Source organism: Bombina bombina, chromosome 1 (genome assembly GCF_027579735.1).
Source record: "Bombina bombina isolate aBomBom1 chromosome 1, aBomBom1.pri, whole genome shotgun sequence".
Classification (NCBI taxonomy): domain Eukaryota; kingdom Metazoa; phylum Chordata; class Amphibia; order Anura; family Bombinatoridae; genus Bombina; species Bombina bombina.
The window spans coordinates 1,193,504,265-1,193,520,907 of NC_069499.1; the positions used below are offsets into that span (position 1 = coordinate 1,193,504,265).

Consider the following 16,643-nt stretch of genomic DNA (forward strand, 5'->3'; position numbering starts at 1 on the left):
GATTTAAGCCATAAGGCTCTCCTGGCAAAAACTGACAAAGAAATGCTTTTGACATTAATCTTCATAATATCAAATACAGTATATTACAAATAAAATAATCAGCACTCTTGACTAAACCCAAAAGATTTGCACTAGCAGAGTCATCAGAATAATATTCTGAAAGACTAGACAACCAGTAGGAAGAAGCTGCAGCCACATCCTGCTTGTAAAAAGGCCCTTCTTTCAAAAGACTAACTAACTTTCTTTCTAAATGGTCTTTAAAAGAAGTAATGTCTTCCAAAGGAATAGTAGTACGTTTAGCCAGAGTGGAAATGGCCACATCATTCTTGGGAACTGTTTCCCACAAATCAATATTAGCAGCAGGTACAGGATATAACTTTTTGAACCTTGCAGAAGGAGTAAATGCATTACCTGGCTTAGACCATTCCCTAGAAATCATGTCAGAGACAGCATCAGGAATAGGAGAAATCTCAGCGAGTTTAACAACAGTCCTAAAAATTGAATTTAAACGATTACAAGGCTTATCATCACAAACTTTATCTTTAACCCCTAAAGTAATTAAAATTACCTTTAAAAGAAAATGAATATGCTCAACTTTAAACAATAAAAAAAGAGGAAATATCAGACTTGATATCAGTTGAGGATTCCTCATCACCAGAGGAAACCATCATCTAAAGACATAACAGTATGCACATAGAACTTGTAGGTAAAATATGAACTGACCTTTTATGCTTGTTTGTAGGCGGAGAGCAGCCAGCATCTCGGATACTGCAGCCTTGATAAAAAAAAAAATCACAATAGGTGAAACTATTTCTGTATTCTCCTGTAATGAACAAAGAGAAGGTGCGTTAATACGCAAAGAAACGGCATCAGGTTGGTCGGATTGCATTAATAATTCTAAATATGAGTCACATAAATGAGCTAAAAAGGCTATTCAACTTTTTTTTTTTTTTACAAAAAGCACACCTAATAATGGTAGAAAGGTGTTCATGGGACTCAGTTTCTTGGGTAGATTTAGAGGCAAAATCAGACTGCTCCATTATAGCATATGGCAAAGAAATCCAATAAACACTATAACCCCCTTAATAAGCTCTTGGGGAATGTAAATCACTTACCCCCTCCTAAATAGCGTTTTAAATAAACACACAGGTACAATGTGCGCTAAAAAAATAAACATGTACAAGGCACTGGTATTTAAAGTGTAGGCAAAAAGTCCCATATGGACCGGTGCTTAAGTAAATATCAAATAGTTAAATGCAAAAAAGAAAAATAGTACTTATAAGTAGCACTCTTGCCGCATAACAGAATCAATTGAAAAGATGGCTATACCTAAAGTACAGTCATCCACACTGATAAAAATCAACAAAAAAAGAGTAGATTTCAATTTCACAAGAATTTATTATGTGTCAATGTATGATAAACAGAGAAAAATCCCATTTATAGAGAATCAAGTATTGTACATAATTACAAACAAAAAATAAACATAAAACAAAAAGTCCCCTTGTCAAAGATGTGTTCTGAAAAATAACAGTCCATCCATAATAATCACATCGAATGTCCTGTAATAATGTCTCACAGCCTGGCCGTGGAAATCAAAGAGCTGCTATATCCAGAAATACTGATCCAATTTGTGTGTATTGGAAGAGTACTGAAAACAGTGATTCAGTAGTAAAACTTTAATCCGGCATTGTCAGCGATTATTCATATAGAGAGTGGATTGCAGGAGACATCGTGCTGCAAACTACGTTTGCCAGGTATACTTAAGCCTCAAGATCTACCACGCTCAATAACCGTAAGCAGAGGACTGTACTAACAGGTAAAGCTCTTCTACTTACGCTGTAGGTCTAGCAGTTAGAACCGCCAATCCGTACAGCTGAGAAGTCGGAGTGCTTCCGGTACGCTAAAACCTGAAAACCAAATGCTGTATTAACGGTAAAGTGAAAGCGGGTAATAAAGAAGCCAAAAAAGAACCTGATTTGCACCAGTTATGTCAAGACTCTGCAGTCGCTGAGAATGTTATTCCCCTTTCAACTTGCCGTGCTGTGATGGACGTTCAGGACAGGGAACCAATAGAGAACGCCAATGATCGTTTCACCTTGTGACTTCGTCTGGGCTTGTATTCCAGCATTGACTAGGGCTGGCTTAAATAGCAACATTTGTTGAAATCCCCATTACAGAAATGGTGAAAACAAAAGTTCTTAATTTAGCCCTCCTGGGTACAGGGTTTCTAGATTAAATATCCATCAACTCTCATGTTGCAGAAGGATTTTATCGAGGTTGCCACCCCTTGTACCTAATTTTACTTTCTCAATCCCTATCAGACTAAAAGTTTTAGGTGAGGAATTATGAAAATTTTCAAAGTGTTTTTTCTTCTTTCTCTATATCATGCAGATGTTCTAATGTTTGATCACGTAAAGCCCTTGTAGTTTTACCCACGTAGAAAAGGGAACAGACATATTTTGCAAGGTAAATTAAACCACCTGTCCTGGAGGTAATTGTAGCCCTGATTTTGTAAATACATTCTGTCTTAGAAACAAAAAATCTAGCTTTTTGTATATCGTTACAGGCCTTACAACATTTGCAGGGATAACACACTGGTTCATTTTTAGTCTGTTATAACCAATTGAGGGCTGCAGAGGGTTTAGTATAAAAACTATTTACTAAACTGTCACTCAGGTTAGGTGCCCTCTTGGCTGTCATGAGTGGGTAGTCTCCCAAAATTAATGTTTAAATCCTCATCAGTTTGTAGAATAGACCAATGTTTTTTTTTAGTATACTCTTTAGATCCTTCTAGCACTCACTGTATTTGGTAATAAACCTTACTTTTTTATCTTGTTCCCTTTATACTGTACAATGTGCGCTAAGCTGAACAAAGCAGGAGACATTAACATAAAATCCGAGGGGCAGATAACGCTCATCAGAAAGAAATAACGCACACAAAAAATAACAGGTTAAAGGAATTTAGCACAGCAAAAATCTGATGAGCGCATAGCCAAGGACAAACGTGCACTAACCCGACGTGCGTAAACTGGCCGATGCATGACAGAACTATAGAAAAACTAAAGGGACCTGCGCTAACCTGACGTATACAACCAATACGCACGTTAATTAACAAGCTGACACGCAATATTTAAACTAAGCAGGCAAAAACAAGTGACGTGTTGCAAAACAGCAAGATATATTAGCAAATATATATATATATATATACACACACACACACATACAAACTAAAAAAGTGCCCATAACATAGCTATAGTGTCTAAAATGTTAAAGGGACACTGAACCCAAATTTTTTTGTTATTCTGATACAGCATGACATTTTAAGCAGCTTTCAAATTTATTCCTATTATCAATTTTTCTTCGTTCTCTTGCTATCTTTATTTGAAAAATAAGTCATCTAAGCTTTTTTTTTTTTGTTCAGACCCCAGACAGCACTTTTTTATTGGTGGATTAATTTATCCACCAATCAGCAAGAACAACCCAGGGTTGTTCACCAAAAATGGGCCAGCATCTAAACTTATATTCTTGCATTTCAAATAAAGATACCAAGAGAATGAAGAAAATTTGATTATAGGAGTAAATTAGAAAGTTGCTTAAAATGTCATGCTCTATCTGAATCACTAAAGAAAAGAAATTGGGTTCAGTGTCCCTTTAAATACATGATAATTACCAATAGACACTCATCCACCAGCAAATACGCAGCAGACAGCCAAACCAGTACTGAAACATATCAGCAGAGGTTATGGAATAGGAGTATATTGTAGATTTATAGACGGATGCAAAATAAAAGTCCCTGTGACCAATTATGGAAGGTTTATGAAAAATATCCCATTAAGGTGAAAAAAATAAATCACAAACCATACCCCATATACATCCATCTGACAAACACTGTACTCTGAGGGGAAACCGGGCCTCAATATAGACTGAAAAACCCTCCAGCTGAAGCAAAGTAAAGACGGCGGTATGTGTGAGGGGTTTTATAGGGCTCTTGTGGTTTGGGAATATTTGCCTCCTCCTAGTTCTAAAGAAGAGTAATTCCCAGGAGTAATGGATAGTGGACTCTCACCGCCTGTATGAAAGAAATGTCACATACACTTTGTACTGAGAAAAATTTGGATTCTGCTTCTCCTGATGATGGGAAAAATAACATACCATGTCATTTTGCAAAATGTTGTGCAACCTAAGGGGCCACAACACAGCCCTTATGTATTTTTTATGTAGCTATGTGGCCTCTGTACATTAAAACCCCCATTATAGGTAGATATGCTACATCAGGGGTGGGCAAGAGGTAGATCGCGGTCTACCAGTGGACCGCAAGTGAATTTTGAGGTGACCACCTAGATTTCAAAAGTCTGTATAATAAGATAAACATTTCTCACACATCTAGATTATGAGTGAAGAGTCTCGTCACTGTAAATATGAGAAATGTTTCTTTTATGCAGACTTTTGAAATCGGCTATGAGTCTATGACGGCGCTATTTGTACTTCAGCATGCAGGACGCGGCTGTAGCTGAATTTGCTGCCCCAGCTTTGGTTACTGCCTGTCCCAAACTCTCCTACTTTTTGTCTCAAGAGCGGTCAGTCCATAGTACAAACTCTTCATGCGCCAGTCTGAGATGCTGCTCGGTAGAATGAGTCTGTCTATGATTGGTTGAGAATACTTCATTGTCAACGTTGTACCTGAGCTGTGGGTTTCCCATGTGTTCCAGGCTTGACTACACCGCGAGCCCTAAACTCGAGTTGTCTTGATTGTGCGGTACACAGATAGGGTTGCTTGATGGTCCTGTCATGACGTAAAGAGAGAGCTCTTGCAGTAAGTAAAGAGCGCGGCTGTATTTATTATTAAAGAGTGCAGGCTGATATTTAAAGCTGCACTATTTGTGGCAAAAATAAAATTTTCAGCCAGCGACTGGTGTTTCTTTTTTAGTTAGGTGACCACGTCACTTGGAATAAAATTACAGGTAGCCCTTGCCTTACAAAAGTCTGCCCACCCCTGTGCTACATACTTGTCACAGATATCAGGCAGCCAAGGTTAAACCTCCACCCCTTACTACCTAGCCCCTCACCTTTTCTCACCGGATTTGGACTTTGGAGAGCTTTCGAGATCTCCCAGACGCTTTGTTTTGTTCATTCTTGTGTTTTGTACATCCTCACAGAGGAGCTGATTCTCTGACCGCCTAGTCCCTCTCCGGCCGGCCTCCTGGAACTACTGGCCAGCCGCGCCTCCCCGAATAACTGCTGTCACTCACACCAGGTCGCTCCAGCTGCCTTCTCCCCAGAGCTCCACTCTTTTGGGGATTGGTACCTCCTAGGAAGGGCAAGAGGTGGGGTGATTGCCCTTGGGAACCGGGGGTTTCGGACCCACCTACAACCCCTTGGCCTTCCCGGTGTATGTTTGATCACCCGTAGCTCCGGCCCCCAGTCACTGATCACGTCGCTTTTTGGACTGTGGCATCTGGGGACAGAGGGCTTTCCAACGACACACTGGAAGTGCCGCCGCTGCCCCGGGATCACCCCGGAATAGCCACCACTGTACCATTGGGACTCTATTGGACAATGGACACTATGGGGGGCGCCAGCCTGTCTGACAGGGCAGGAATGGCAGGAGATCTGGGGATCTGATAAGGCTCTTTATCTTGATCAGTTTGTGTATAAAAACAGTGTGTTTCCACAATAAATTTGTTCTTTGTGTTTCACCTGAATACTAGTCTGTCTAGTCATTTGGGTGGGCTCCGCTATAATCACTTTTCTCCGCTATATAGCGGCATGTTCCAGGTATAGGAAGGACACTTTTTGGCGGAGCTACCCAGTCGGGGTAGCCAGTATCTATTACAATACTAATGTTTGCAAAAATGTTTGGTTAACAAATCATCACTGTTTAACTTTTCTAGTGCCACCATTACAGCAATACAGGTATGTGCATCTTCTACAGGTGCTTGTTTCAAGGGCAGACAGCAATGGATTTTTGCATATATAAGAAATGTTATCACTAAAGTGACATTTTTTTTCCAAAAGACACTTTTGCAAACGTAGGTGTGCTGGAATGTATGCTATAAATGTCAAAGGCTTCTTGTATGTTCTTTTAAGGGAACATGAATCACATCTAAAAGAGGTCATGTAAAATGTATTACAACTTTTCGTAAACCAGATTCTATTCTATATATTTTTTCTTCTTTAATGTGTTCTCAATGATTCATTTTACTAGCAAGAGTGTATTAAATTGTTTACAAAGGCTATTTTACCTTTATTTTGATGTTGCCTGTTGAAACGGACACCTAGAGTAAAGACTACAATACTGCAGTATTGGCAATAGAAAAACTATGTAAACAAGAGGCAGTAGCAGAAAGAGAGACAATCCCAATTGAAAGAGTGTTCCTGTTGCTTTGACTACAACACACTCTTATCAGCTTCTTGCCTGAGTACATTTTTTAAATGTAATGTCCCATTAGGAGAGTATAATATGCATTTCCCTTGTTAAGATAGTATTTTCTTTTCTTAATGTAGGAAAGCTGACACCTAAAAAATCTAAGCCTTAAATCCACATATGCACCATTTGTAATAGAATGCTTTATTAAGCTTAGAACCCTGCAGATAAAGGATGCTTCGCAGCAGGCTTCTTGACCTGTGGAATTAAGGGGATATGATATCCCAAACATTTTCTTTTATGATTTAGAAAAAGCATACAATTGTAAACATTTTTCTCAATTTCTTCTATTAGAAATTTAGCTTTATTCTTTTGGCATCCTTTCTTTAAGGAGCAACAATGCACTTGGTGAACACAATGGTATGCCAATCACAAGCGGCATATATGTGCAGACACCAATCAGCAGCTAGCTTGCAGCTCCTGAATCTATCTAGATACACTTTTCAACAAAGAAAACCAAGAGAATGAAACAAACTAGATAAAACAAGTACATTGGAAAGTTGTTTAAAAAGGTATGCTCTATCTAAATCCCAAAATAAATATTTTGGGTTTCATGTCCCTTTAAAGGCAGTTACAACTTCTTAGACCTCCCCTGAAACTGCACTAATAAGCCTTTTCTTTTTTTAAATGTTTACCTGGTTTTGGGGTATATACTGAACTCGGGATATTTACAAATAGAAATATATTTGTGAAAATAATTGACTTGTGAAATTAAAAAAGAAGAAATTTGTAGAATGTCCTACTTTGAGTGTATTCAGAAGCAAAAAGATAAAAGAAGAGTTAAATTTAACCTTTTATGATGTATATGTGAATTTTCAATTTACTGTCAAATAAACTGAACAATCAAAATGCCATAAGGAAATTCATCTTTGGCTATGTGCAAATTAATTAGGTGATTACGCCTTTAATTCAGTTAAGAGAATAGCTTGTTGGTTCATGTCTACATCGGGGTGAAAAATTCCCATGAACAAGAAAGCACCTAAAATTGTATTCCTGACCCCAAAATCCCTTTTTTTCAACAAAACCCCCACCCCCAAACAAAACAACAGGATATATTTCCATGAATGGATTCCGTGCCCGGCTACTAATTTTTAAATAATTTTGTCTGTTACATTATGTATATATATATATTTATTTTTCTAAACTTTTCTTGCATGTTGTTATTCAAAATCCTTGTGAATCTTCTCCCTTTCTCATATTTCTGAGTTGAGTAATGAATGATGACACCAAATGCAGCTTCCAATTTATACAAATAACCCAGAAGTTTAAATGACTTTTTTTGATTCACGTTTACTCAAGGAAAGTTCAACAAGTAGGGCTAATAGTTTATGCTTCTCATCTTTGGAGCAATTTGTGGGATCATATGAGTCTTGCTCTGTTGTTTCCATCTCAGGGCAATTGGTTGGAAGATAATATTTCAAATATAAAGTCTGGCCTATGTCCTACCTGCAATACATCTCAGAAGAACAAATACCTTGTGATTAACAGATAATGGGGCATGAAAACCAATATGATCTATGCTATTATAGCTAACATTTGCAAATATTTATATTGAACAACCTTAGAGAGCCCATATAGTTTTACATTAAAATGTTATGACTACATGCAACTGTTGTGAAGTAGTGTAATACTCTCCGGAAAATAGCAAATTATGGTGTTTTTGTATTATATGATAAAACAATTTATAATCCCATGTAATTCCTAGATGTCTGTCTTTGCACAACCTCCACAAGTAATATTCCAGATTAGACCTACCAATGTAAACTTTTTAAAAGAGAGTATAGGCAGAAGGCATTCTGAGTTATTGAAGAGTCATGGCAACCCTATGTAACATTTTCCCCAAACACAACAATTATATTTGCCTTGGTGGCATCGGCCATAATCCCATCCTTCTGGAGCTTCTAAGCAGTATGTAAAACAACCTCAACACTCAGATTGTGTCCTTAACCTTCAAGAATAAGCTGTGACCCTGCAGCAACTTAACATAGTCCAATGAACCCATTAAACATTGCCAGCCCAATGGGATTAACTTAAAACTGATCCTTTCCAGTAATGAACATTTTAGGATGGAACCTAATAACTCCCAGACAGGCAACTTTGTTTATCCCAGACAATATGGAAATATATAAATTGAATATTTTGTCCCCTCTTGCCTCTGTTCATGTCAATCACAGCCCTCAATAATCCTTATCGCCCATACATTCCAAAGACAAGGAAGCTAAAGAAGACTGTAACACCAACTAGAGACACTGTAGCAGGAGCTGTGAAAAACTGGCGGTAGTTGATTCTAAAGTACCAGATCAATGCAAGCATTATCACAAAGAGAGGGATCATTAGGTTTCCAATTGGGGTTGTGAGACCAGCATTTTCTGGGGTTGTCCCTCCTGATTCTGGTCTTGCTGGGGAAGAAGGGGCAGTGGCCTGAGAGCGATGGCAGTGAATGACACAGTTGTCTTTGATGTGAAGGGAACGCAAGGTCTGTGATGAGTCGTGGAGAAGTTGGCCTTGGAAGATGAGCTTCATCTGAAGTTCCTGACCAGGAAAGTATTTACTGTAAAGAGGAAAAACAAGAGGGAGGATGGCAATGTGTTAATATTCCAAGGATGAAACAGAAAATCAAAAAAGACAGGATGTGGATTTGAAACATAATATAAAGATACATTTCCTCTCACTGCTATGTTCACTTCATCCTCATCTGGTTTCTTCTATCCCTCATTGTCTCTACCATGCTTCCCTAACCATTTGACTTTTCTAGAGGTTAACAAATTACAATTTCTCCTGAAACCTTCAAATGAGGGGTAATTTTAGATATTTTTGTTTCTTTTTACTTTCAGTGTCGTGGGAGGATTTTTAAAGACTCTTGGCTCAATTTATCAAGGTTTCAACTATCAATCCGCCCGTGAAAATCCCCAAGGCAGAACATGCTGAGATCTGCAATGTCACTGCAGAAAATGCAGCATGTCTGAAGGAAGAGGTGGCCTGGCACTACTGTTTGAAAGTGAAGAGATGCAGAACATAGCGAGTCAGCTCCTCACCTTTGCCTGCCCTCACAGTGCAGATATCTGATCATAGTGGCTACACAGCTTGTTTAAACGCATGTCTTTTAACCCCCACTCTATGGTTAACAAAGATTGCTGCAATTCATTATGTGCAATACAATGCAGCTATTTTGGAAGCCATGTGGTTAACATCAAGTGCTGTTAATTAGTATCTGTGTAAGAGGGCTGTTCCATTGGATAAGAGATTTTCCAATGCGGAAGGGTCAGAGTGTCTGTTCCGTACAAGCATACTGAGGCTTGAATTACAGCAGTTTAGTACCCCTGTTAAACAGGCTCACATACAACACTTCAAGTAATCAGAGTCCATGGAAAGTTGAGGCTCTGATCAAGAGGGTTATGTTGAGTTTATAAAAGATAACATCTGTACAGGATTTTTTTTGGTGTTATATAAAGGGATTAAAGTAAGGATATAAAATGAGCATTTTGAAATGTGATGTTGCTTTAAAAGGGACAGTCTAGTGAAAGTAAATATAATGATTCAGATACGGCATGCAATTTTAAACAACTTTCCAATTTACTTTTATCATCAAATTTTCTTTGTTCTCTTGGTATTCATATGCTAATTTCTAAGCCCTTGAAAGCTGCCTCTTATCTCAGGGTATTTTGACAGTTTTTCACAGCTAGAGGGCTTTAGTTCTTGCGTGCCATATAGATAACATTGGGCTCATGCACGTGGAGTTACCTAGGAGTCAGCACTGATTGGCTAAAATGCATGTCTGTCAAAAAAACTAAAATAAGGGGGCAGTCTGCAGAGGCTTAATACAAGGTAATCACAGAGGTAAAAAGTATATTAAAGGGACAGTCTACACCAGAATTTTTATTGTTTTAAAAGATAGATAATCCCTTAATTACCCATTCCCTAGTTTTGCATAACCAACAGAGCTTTGTGATTACCTTGTAACTAAGCCTCTGCAAACTGCCCCCTTATTTCAGTTCTTTTGACAGACTTGCATTTTAGCTAATCAGTGCTGATTCCTAGTTAACTCCACGTGCATGAGCACAGTGTTATCTATATGACACACATGAACTAACGCTCTCTAGTGGTGAAAAACTGTCAAAATGCATTCAGATAAGAGGCGGCCTTTAAGGTCTAAGAAATTAGCATATGAACCTCCTAGGTTTAGCTTTTAACTAAGAATACCAAGAGAACAAAGCAAAATTGGTGAAAAAAGTAAATTGGAAAGTTGTTTAAATTTACATGCCCTATCTGAATCATGAACGCTTATTTTGGACTAGACTGTACCATTATTATAACCATTTTGGCTATGCAAAACTGGATAATTGAAAACAAAGGGATTATCTATCTTTCTAAACAAAAATAAATCTGGAGCAGACTGTCCCTTTAACTCTGTGTATAGTAACTAGTGTAGTTTACAAATGTCCTTTGATGACTTCTATAGTTGCCATATACTGACAGCAGTGGTTTTCAGACTTTTCTTGTTTTGGGACATTCTTCTTAATTTTGTGAAAACATAATTTATGCTTACCTGATAAATTCCTTTCTTCTGTTGTGTGATCAGTCCACGGGTCATCATTACTTCTGGGATATAACTCCTCCCCAACAGGAAATGCAAGAGGATTCACCCAGCAGAGCTGCATATAGCTCCTCCCCTCTACGTCAGTCCCAGTCATTCGACCAAGAATCAACGAGAAAGGAGTAACCAAGGGTGAAGTGGTGACTGGAGTATAATTTAAAAGATATTTACCTGCCTTAAAAACAGGGCGGGCCGTGGACTGATCACACAACAGAAGAAAGGAATTTATCAGGTAAGCATAAATTATGTTTTCTTCTGTTATGTGTGATCAGTCCACGGGTCATCATTACTTCTGGGATACCAATACCAAAGCAAAAGTACACGGATGACGGGAGGGAAAGGCAGGCTCATTATACAGAAGGAACCACTGCCTGAAGAACCTTTCTCCCAAAAATAGCCTCCGAAGAAGCAAAAGTGTCAAATTTGTAAAATTTGGAAAAAGTATGAAGTGAAGACCAAGTTGCAGCCTTGCAAATCTGTTCAACAGAGGCCTCATTCTTAAAGGCCCAAGTGGAAGCCACAGCTCTAGTGGAGTGAGCTGTAATTCTTTCAGGAGGCTGCTGCCCAGCAGTCTCATAGGCTAAACGTATTACGTTACGAAGCCAAAAAGAGAGAGAGGTAGCAGAAGCTTTTTGACCTCTCCTCTGTCCAGAGTAAACGACAAACAAGGAAGAAGTTTGGCGAAAATCTTTAGTTGCCTGCAAGTAGAACTTGAGGGCACGAACTACATCCAGATTGTGTAAAAGACGTTCCTTCTTTGAAGAAGGATTTGGACACAAGGATGGGACAACAATCTCTTGATTGATGTTCCTGTTAGTGACTACCTTAGGTAAGAACCCAGGTTTAGTACGCAGAACTACCTTGTCTGAGTGAAAAATCAGATAAGGGGAATCACAATGTAAGGCTGATAACTCAGAGACTCTTCGAGCCGAGGAAATAGCCATTAAAAACAGAACTTTCCAAGATAACATTTTTATATCAATGGAATGAAGGGGTTCAAACGGAACACCCTGTAAAACGTTAAGAACTAAGTTTAAACTCCATGGTGGAGCAACAGCTTTAAACACAGGCTTGATCCTAGCTAAAGCCTGACAAAAGGACTGGACGTCTGGATTTTCTGACAGACGTCTGTGTAACAAGATGGACAGAGCTGAAATCTGTCCCTTTAACGAACTAGCTGATAAACCCTTTTCTAAACCTTCTTGTAGAAAAGACAGTATCCTAGCGATCCTAACCTTACTCCAGGAGTAACCTTTGGATTCGCACCAGTATAGTTATTTCCGCCATATTTTATGGTAAATCCTTCTGGTAACAGGCTTCCTAGCCTGAATTAGGGTATCAATAACCGACTCAGAAAAACCACGTTTTGATAAAATCAAGCGTTCAATTTCCAAGCAGTCAGCTTCAGAGAAGTTAGATTTTGATGTTTGAATGGACCCTGTATCAGAAGGTCCTGTCTTAGAGGTAGAGACCAAGGCGGACAGGATGACATGTCCACTAGATCTGCATACCAAGTCCTGCGTGGCCATGCAGGTGCTATTAGAATTACTGATGCTCTCTCCTGTTTGATTTTGGCAATCAATCGAGGAAGCAGCGGGAAGGGTGGAAACACATAAGCCATCCTGAAGTTCCAAGGTGCTGTCAAAGCATCTATCAGAACTGCTCCCGGATCCCTGGATCTGGACCCGTAGCGAGGAAGTTTGGCGTTCTGGCGAGACGCCATGAGATCTATCTCTGGTTTGCCCCAACGTCGAAGTATTTGGGCAAAGACCTCCGGATGAAGTTCCCACTCCCCCGGATGAAAAGTCTGGCGACTCAAGAAATCCGCCTCCCAGTTCTCCACTCCCGGGATGTGGATTGCTGACAGGTGGCAAGAGTGAGACTCTGCCCAGTGAATTATCTTTGATACTTCCATCATTGCTAGGGAGCTTCTTGTCCCTCCCTGATGGTTGATGTAAGCTACAGTCGTGATGTTGTCCGACTGAAACCTGATGAACCCCCGAGTTGTTAACTGGGGCCAAGCCAGAAGGGCATTGAGAACTGCTCTCAATTCCAGAATGTTTATTGGAAGGAGACTCTCCTCCTGATTCCATAGTCCCTGAGCCTTCAGAGAATTCCAGACAGCGCCCCAACCTAGTAGGCTGGCGTCTGTTGTTACAATTGTCCAGTCTGGCCTGCTGAATGGCATCCCCCTGGACAGGTGTGGCCGATAAAGCCACCATAGAAGAGAATTTCTGGTCTCTTGATTCAGATTCAGAGTAGGGGACAAATCTGAGTAATCCCCATTCCACTGACTTAGCATGCATAATTGCAGCGGTCTGAGGTGTAGGCGTGCAAAAGGTACTATGTCCATTGCCGCTACCATTAAGCCGATCACCTCCATGCATTGAGCTACTGACGGGTGTTGAACGGAATGAAGGACGCGGCATGCATTTTGAAGCTTTGTTAACCTGTCTTCTGTCAGGTAAATCTTCATTTCTACAGAATCTATAAGAGTCCCCAAGAATGGAACTCTTGTGAGAGGAAAGAGAGAACTCTTCTTTTCGTTCACTTTCCATCCATGCGACCTTAGAAATGCCAGAACTAACTCTGTATGAGACTTGGCAGTTTGAAAGCTTGAAGCTTGAATTAGAATGTCGTCTAGGTACGGAGCTACCGAAATCCCTCGCGGTCTTAGTACCGCTAGAAGGGCACCCAGAACCTTTGTGAAGATTCTTGGAGCCGTAGCCAATCCGAATGGAAGAGCTACAAACTGGTAGTGCCTGTCTAAGAAGGCAAACCTTAGATACCGGTGATGATCTTTGTGGATCGGTATGTGAAGGTAAGCATCCTTTAAATCCACTGTGGTCATGTACTGACCCTCTTGGATCATGGGTAAGATTGTCCGAATAGTTTCCATTTTGAACGATGGAACTCTTAGGAATTTGTTTAGAGTCTTTAAATCTAAGATTGGCCTGAAAGTTCCCTCTTTTTTGGGAACCACAAACAGGTTTGAGTAGAACCCTTGTCCTTGTTCCGACCGCGGAACCGGATGGATCACTCCCATTAATAACAGATCTTGTACGCAGCGTAGAAACGCTTCTCTCTTTATCTGGTTTGTTGACAACCTTGACAGATGAAATCTCCCTCTTGGGGGAGATAATTTGAAGTCTAGAAGGTATCCCTGCGATATGATCTCTAGAGCCCAGGGATCCTGAACATCTCTTGCCCAGGCCTGGGCGAAGAGAGAGAGTCTGCCCCCCACTAGATCCGGTCCCGGATCGGGGGCTCTCGGTTCATGCTGTCTTTGGGGCAGCAGCAGGTTTCCTGGCCTGCTTGCTCTTGTTCCAGGACTGGTTAGGCTTCCAGCCTTGCCTGTAACGAGCAACAGCTCCTTCCTGTTTTGGTGCAGTGGAGGTTGATGCTGCTCCTGTTTTAAAGTTCCGAAAGGGACGAAAATTAGACTGTCTAGCCTTAGCTTTGGCTTTGTCTTGAGGTAGGGCGTGGCCCTTACCTCCTGTAATGTCAGCGATAATCTCTTTCAAACCGGGCCCAAATAAAGACTGCCCCTTGAAAGGTATATTAAGTAATTTGGACTTAGAAGTAACATCAGCTGACCAGGATTTTAGCCACAGCGCCCTACGTGCCTGTATGGCGAATCCTGAGTTCTTAGCCGTAAGTTTGGTTAAATGTACTACGGCCTCCGAAATGAAGGAATTAGCTAGTTTAAGGACTCTAAGCCTGTCCGTAATGTCGTCTAGCGTAGATGAACTAAGGTTCTCTTCAAGCGACTCAATCCAAAATGCTGCCGCAGCCGTAATCGGCGCGATACATGCCAGGGGTTGTAATATAAAACCTTGTTGAACAAACATTTTCTTAAGGTAACCCTCTAATTTTTTATCCATTGGATCTGAGAAAGCACAGCTATCCTCCACCGGGATAGTGGTACGCTTAGCTAAAGTAGAAACTGCTCCCTCCACCTTGGGGACCGTTTGCCATAAGTCCCGAGTGGTGGCGTCTATTGGAAACATCTTTCTAAATATTGGAGGGGGTGAGAACGGCACACCGGGTCTATCCCACTCCTTAGTAACAATTTCAGTTAGTCTCTTAGGTATAGGAAAAACGTCAGTACTCGCCGGTACCGCAAAGTATTTATCCAACCTACACAGTTTCTCTGGTATTGCAACGGTGTTACAATCGTTGAGAGCTGCTAAGACCTCCCCTAGTAATACACGGAGGTTCTCCAATTTAAATTTAAAATTTGAAATATCTGAGTCCAATCTGTTTGGATCAGAACCGTCACCCACAGAATGAAGCTCTCCGTCCTCATGCTCTGCGAGCTGTGACGCAGTATCAGACATGGCCCTAGCATTGTCAGCGCACTCTGTTCTCACCCCAGAGTGATCACGCTTGCCTCTTAGTTCTGGTAATTTAGACAAAACTTCAGTCATAACAGTAGCCATATCTTGTAATGTTATCTGTAATGGCCGCCCAGATGTACTAGGCGCCAAAATATCACGCACCTCCCGGGCGGGAGATGCAGGTACTGCCGCGTGAGGCGAGTTAGTCGGCATAACTCTCCCCTCGCTGTTTGGTGAAATTTGTTCACATTGTACAGATTGACTTTTATTTAAAGTAGCATCAATACAGTTAGTACATAAATTTCTATTGGGCTCCACCTTGGCATTGGAACAAATGACACAGATATCTTCCTCTGAGTCAGACATGTTTAACACACTAGCAAAAAACTTACAACTTGGTTATAATCTTTTTTAGCAAAAAAACGTACTGTGCCTCAAAGAGGTACTAACGATTAAATGACAGTTGAAATAGTGAACTGAAAAACAGTTATAGCATCAAACTTTAAAACAACAAAACTTTTAGCAAAGGTTTGTTCCCATTAGTAAAATAACAATAATTAAATTTGACATAAAAAATACAAAGCAACGTTTTTATTCACAGTCACTATAAGAATTCTCACAGCTCTGCTGAGAGAATTTACCTCCCTTCAAAGAAGTTTGAAGACCCCTGAGATCTATCAGAGATGAACCGGATCATGCAGGAAAAATAAAAGTAACTGACTGGTATTTTTTGATGCGTAGCAAAGAGCGCCAAAACGGCCCCTCCCTCTCCCACACAGCAGTGAAGAGAAACGAAACTGTCACAAATAAAGCAAAAAACAGAATTTATGTTTACCTGATAAATTACTTTCTCCAACGGTGTGTCCGGTCCACGGCGTCATCCTTACTTGTGGGATATTCTCTTCCCCAACAGGAAATGGCAAAGAGCCCAGCAAAGCTGGTCACATGATCCCTCCTAGGCTCCGCCTACCCCAGTCATTCGACCGACGGAAAGGAGGAATATTTGCATAGGAGAAACCATATGTTACCGTGGTGACTGTAGTTAAAGAAAATAAATTATCAGACCTGATTAAAAAAACCAGGGCGGGCCGTGGACCGGACACACCGTTGGAGAAAGTAATTTATCAGGTAAACATAAATTCTGTTTTCTCCAACATAGGTGTGTCCGGTCCACGGCGTCATCCTTACTTGTGGGAACCAATACCAAAGCTTTAGGACACGGATGAAGGGAGGGAGCAAATCAGGTCACCTAAATGGAAGGCACCACGGTTTGCAAAACCTTTCT

At 40.4% G+C, this 16,643-nt stretch overlaps 1 protein-coding gene across 3 annotated transcripts in view; it reads right to left on the reverse strand.

The window, feature by feature from the left end:
• Window positions 1–7,204: 7,204 nt before the first annotated feature.
• Window positions 7,205–16,643, reverse strand: part of TMUB2 (transmembrane and ubiquitin like domain containing 2) — a 50,755-nt gene continuing 41,316 nt past the window's right edge. For all 3 annotated transcript variants that reach the window (XM_053700052.1, XM_053700055.1, XM_053700048.1), the window contains exon 3: window positions 7,205–8,975. In XM_053700052.1, coding sequence (XP_053556027.1) covers window positions 8,612–8,975 — 364 coding nt within the window. In that variant the 3' untranslated portion in view covers window positions 7,205–8,611. The remainder of the gene's footprint in view (window positions 8,976–16,643) is intronic.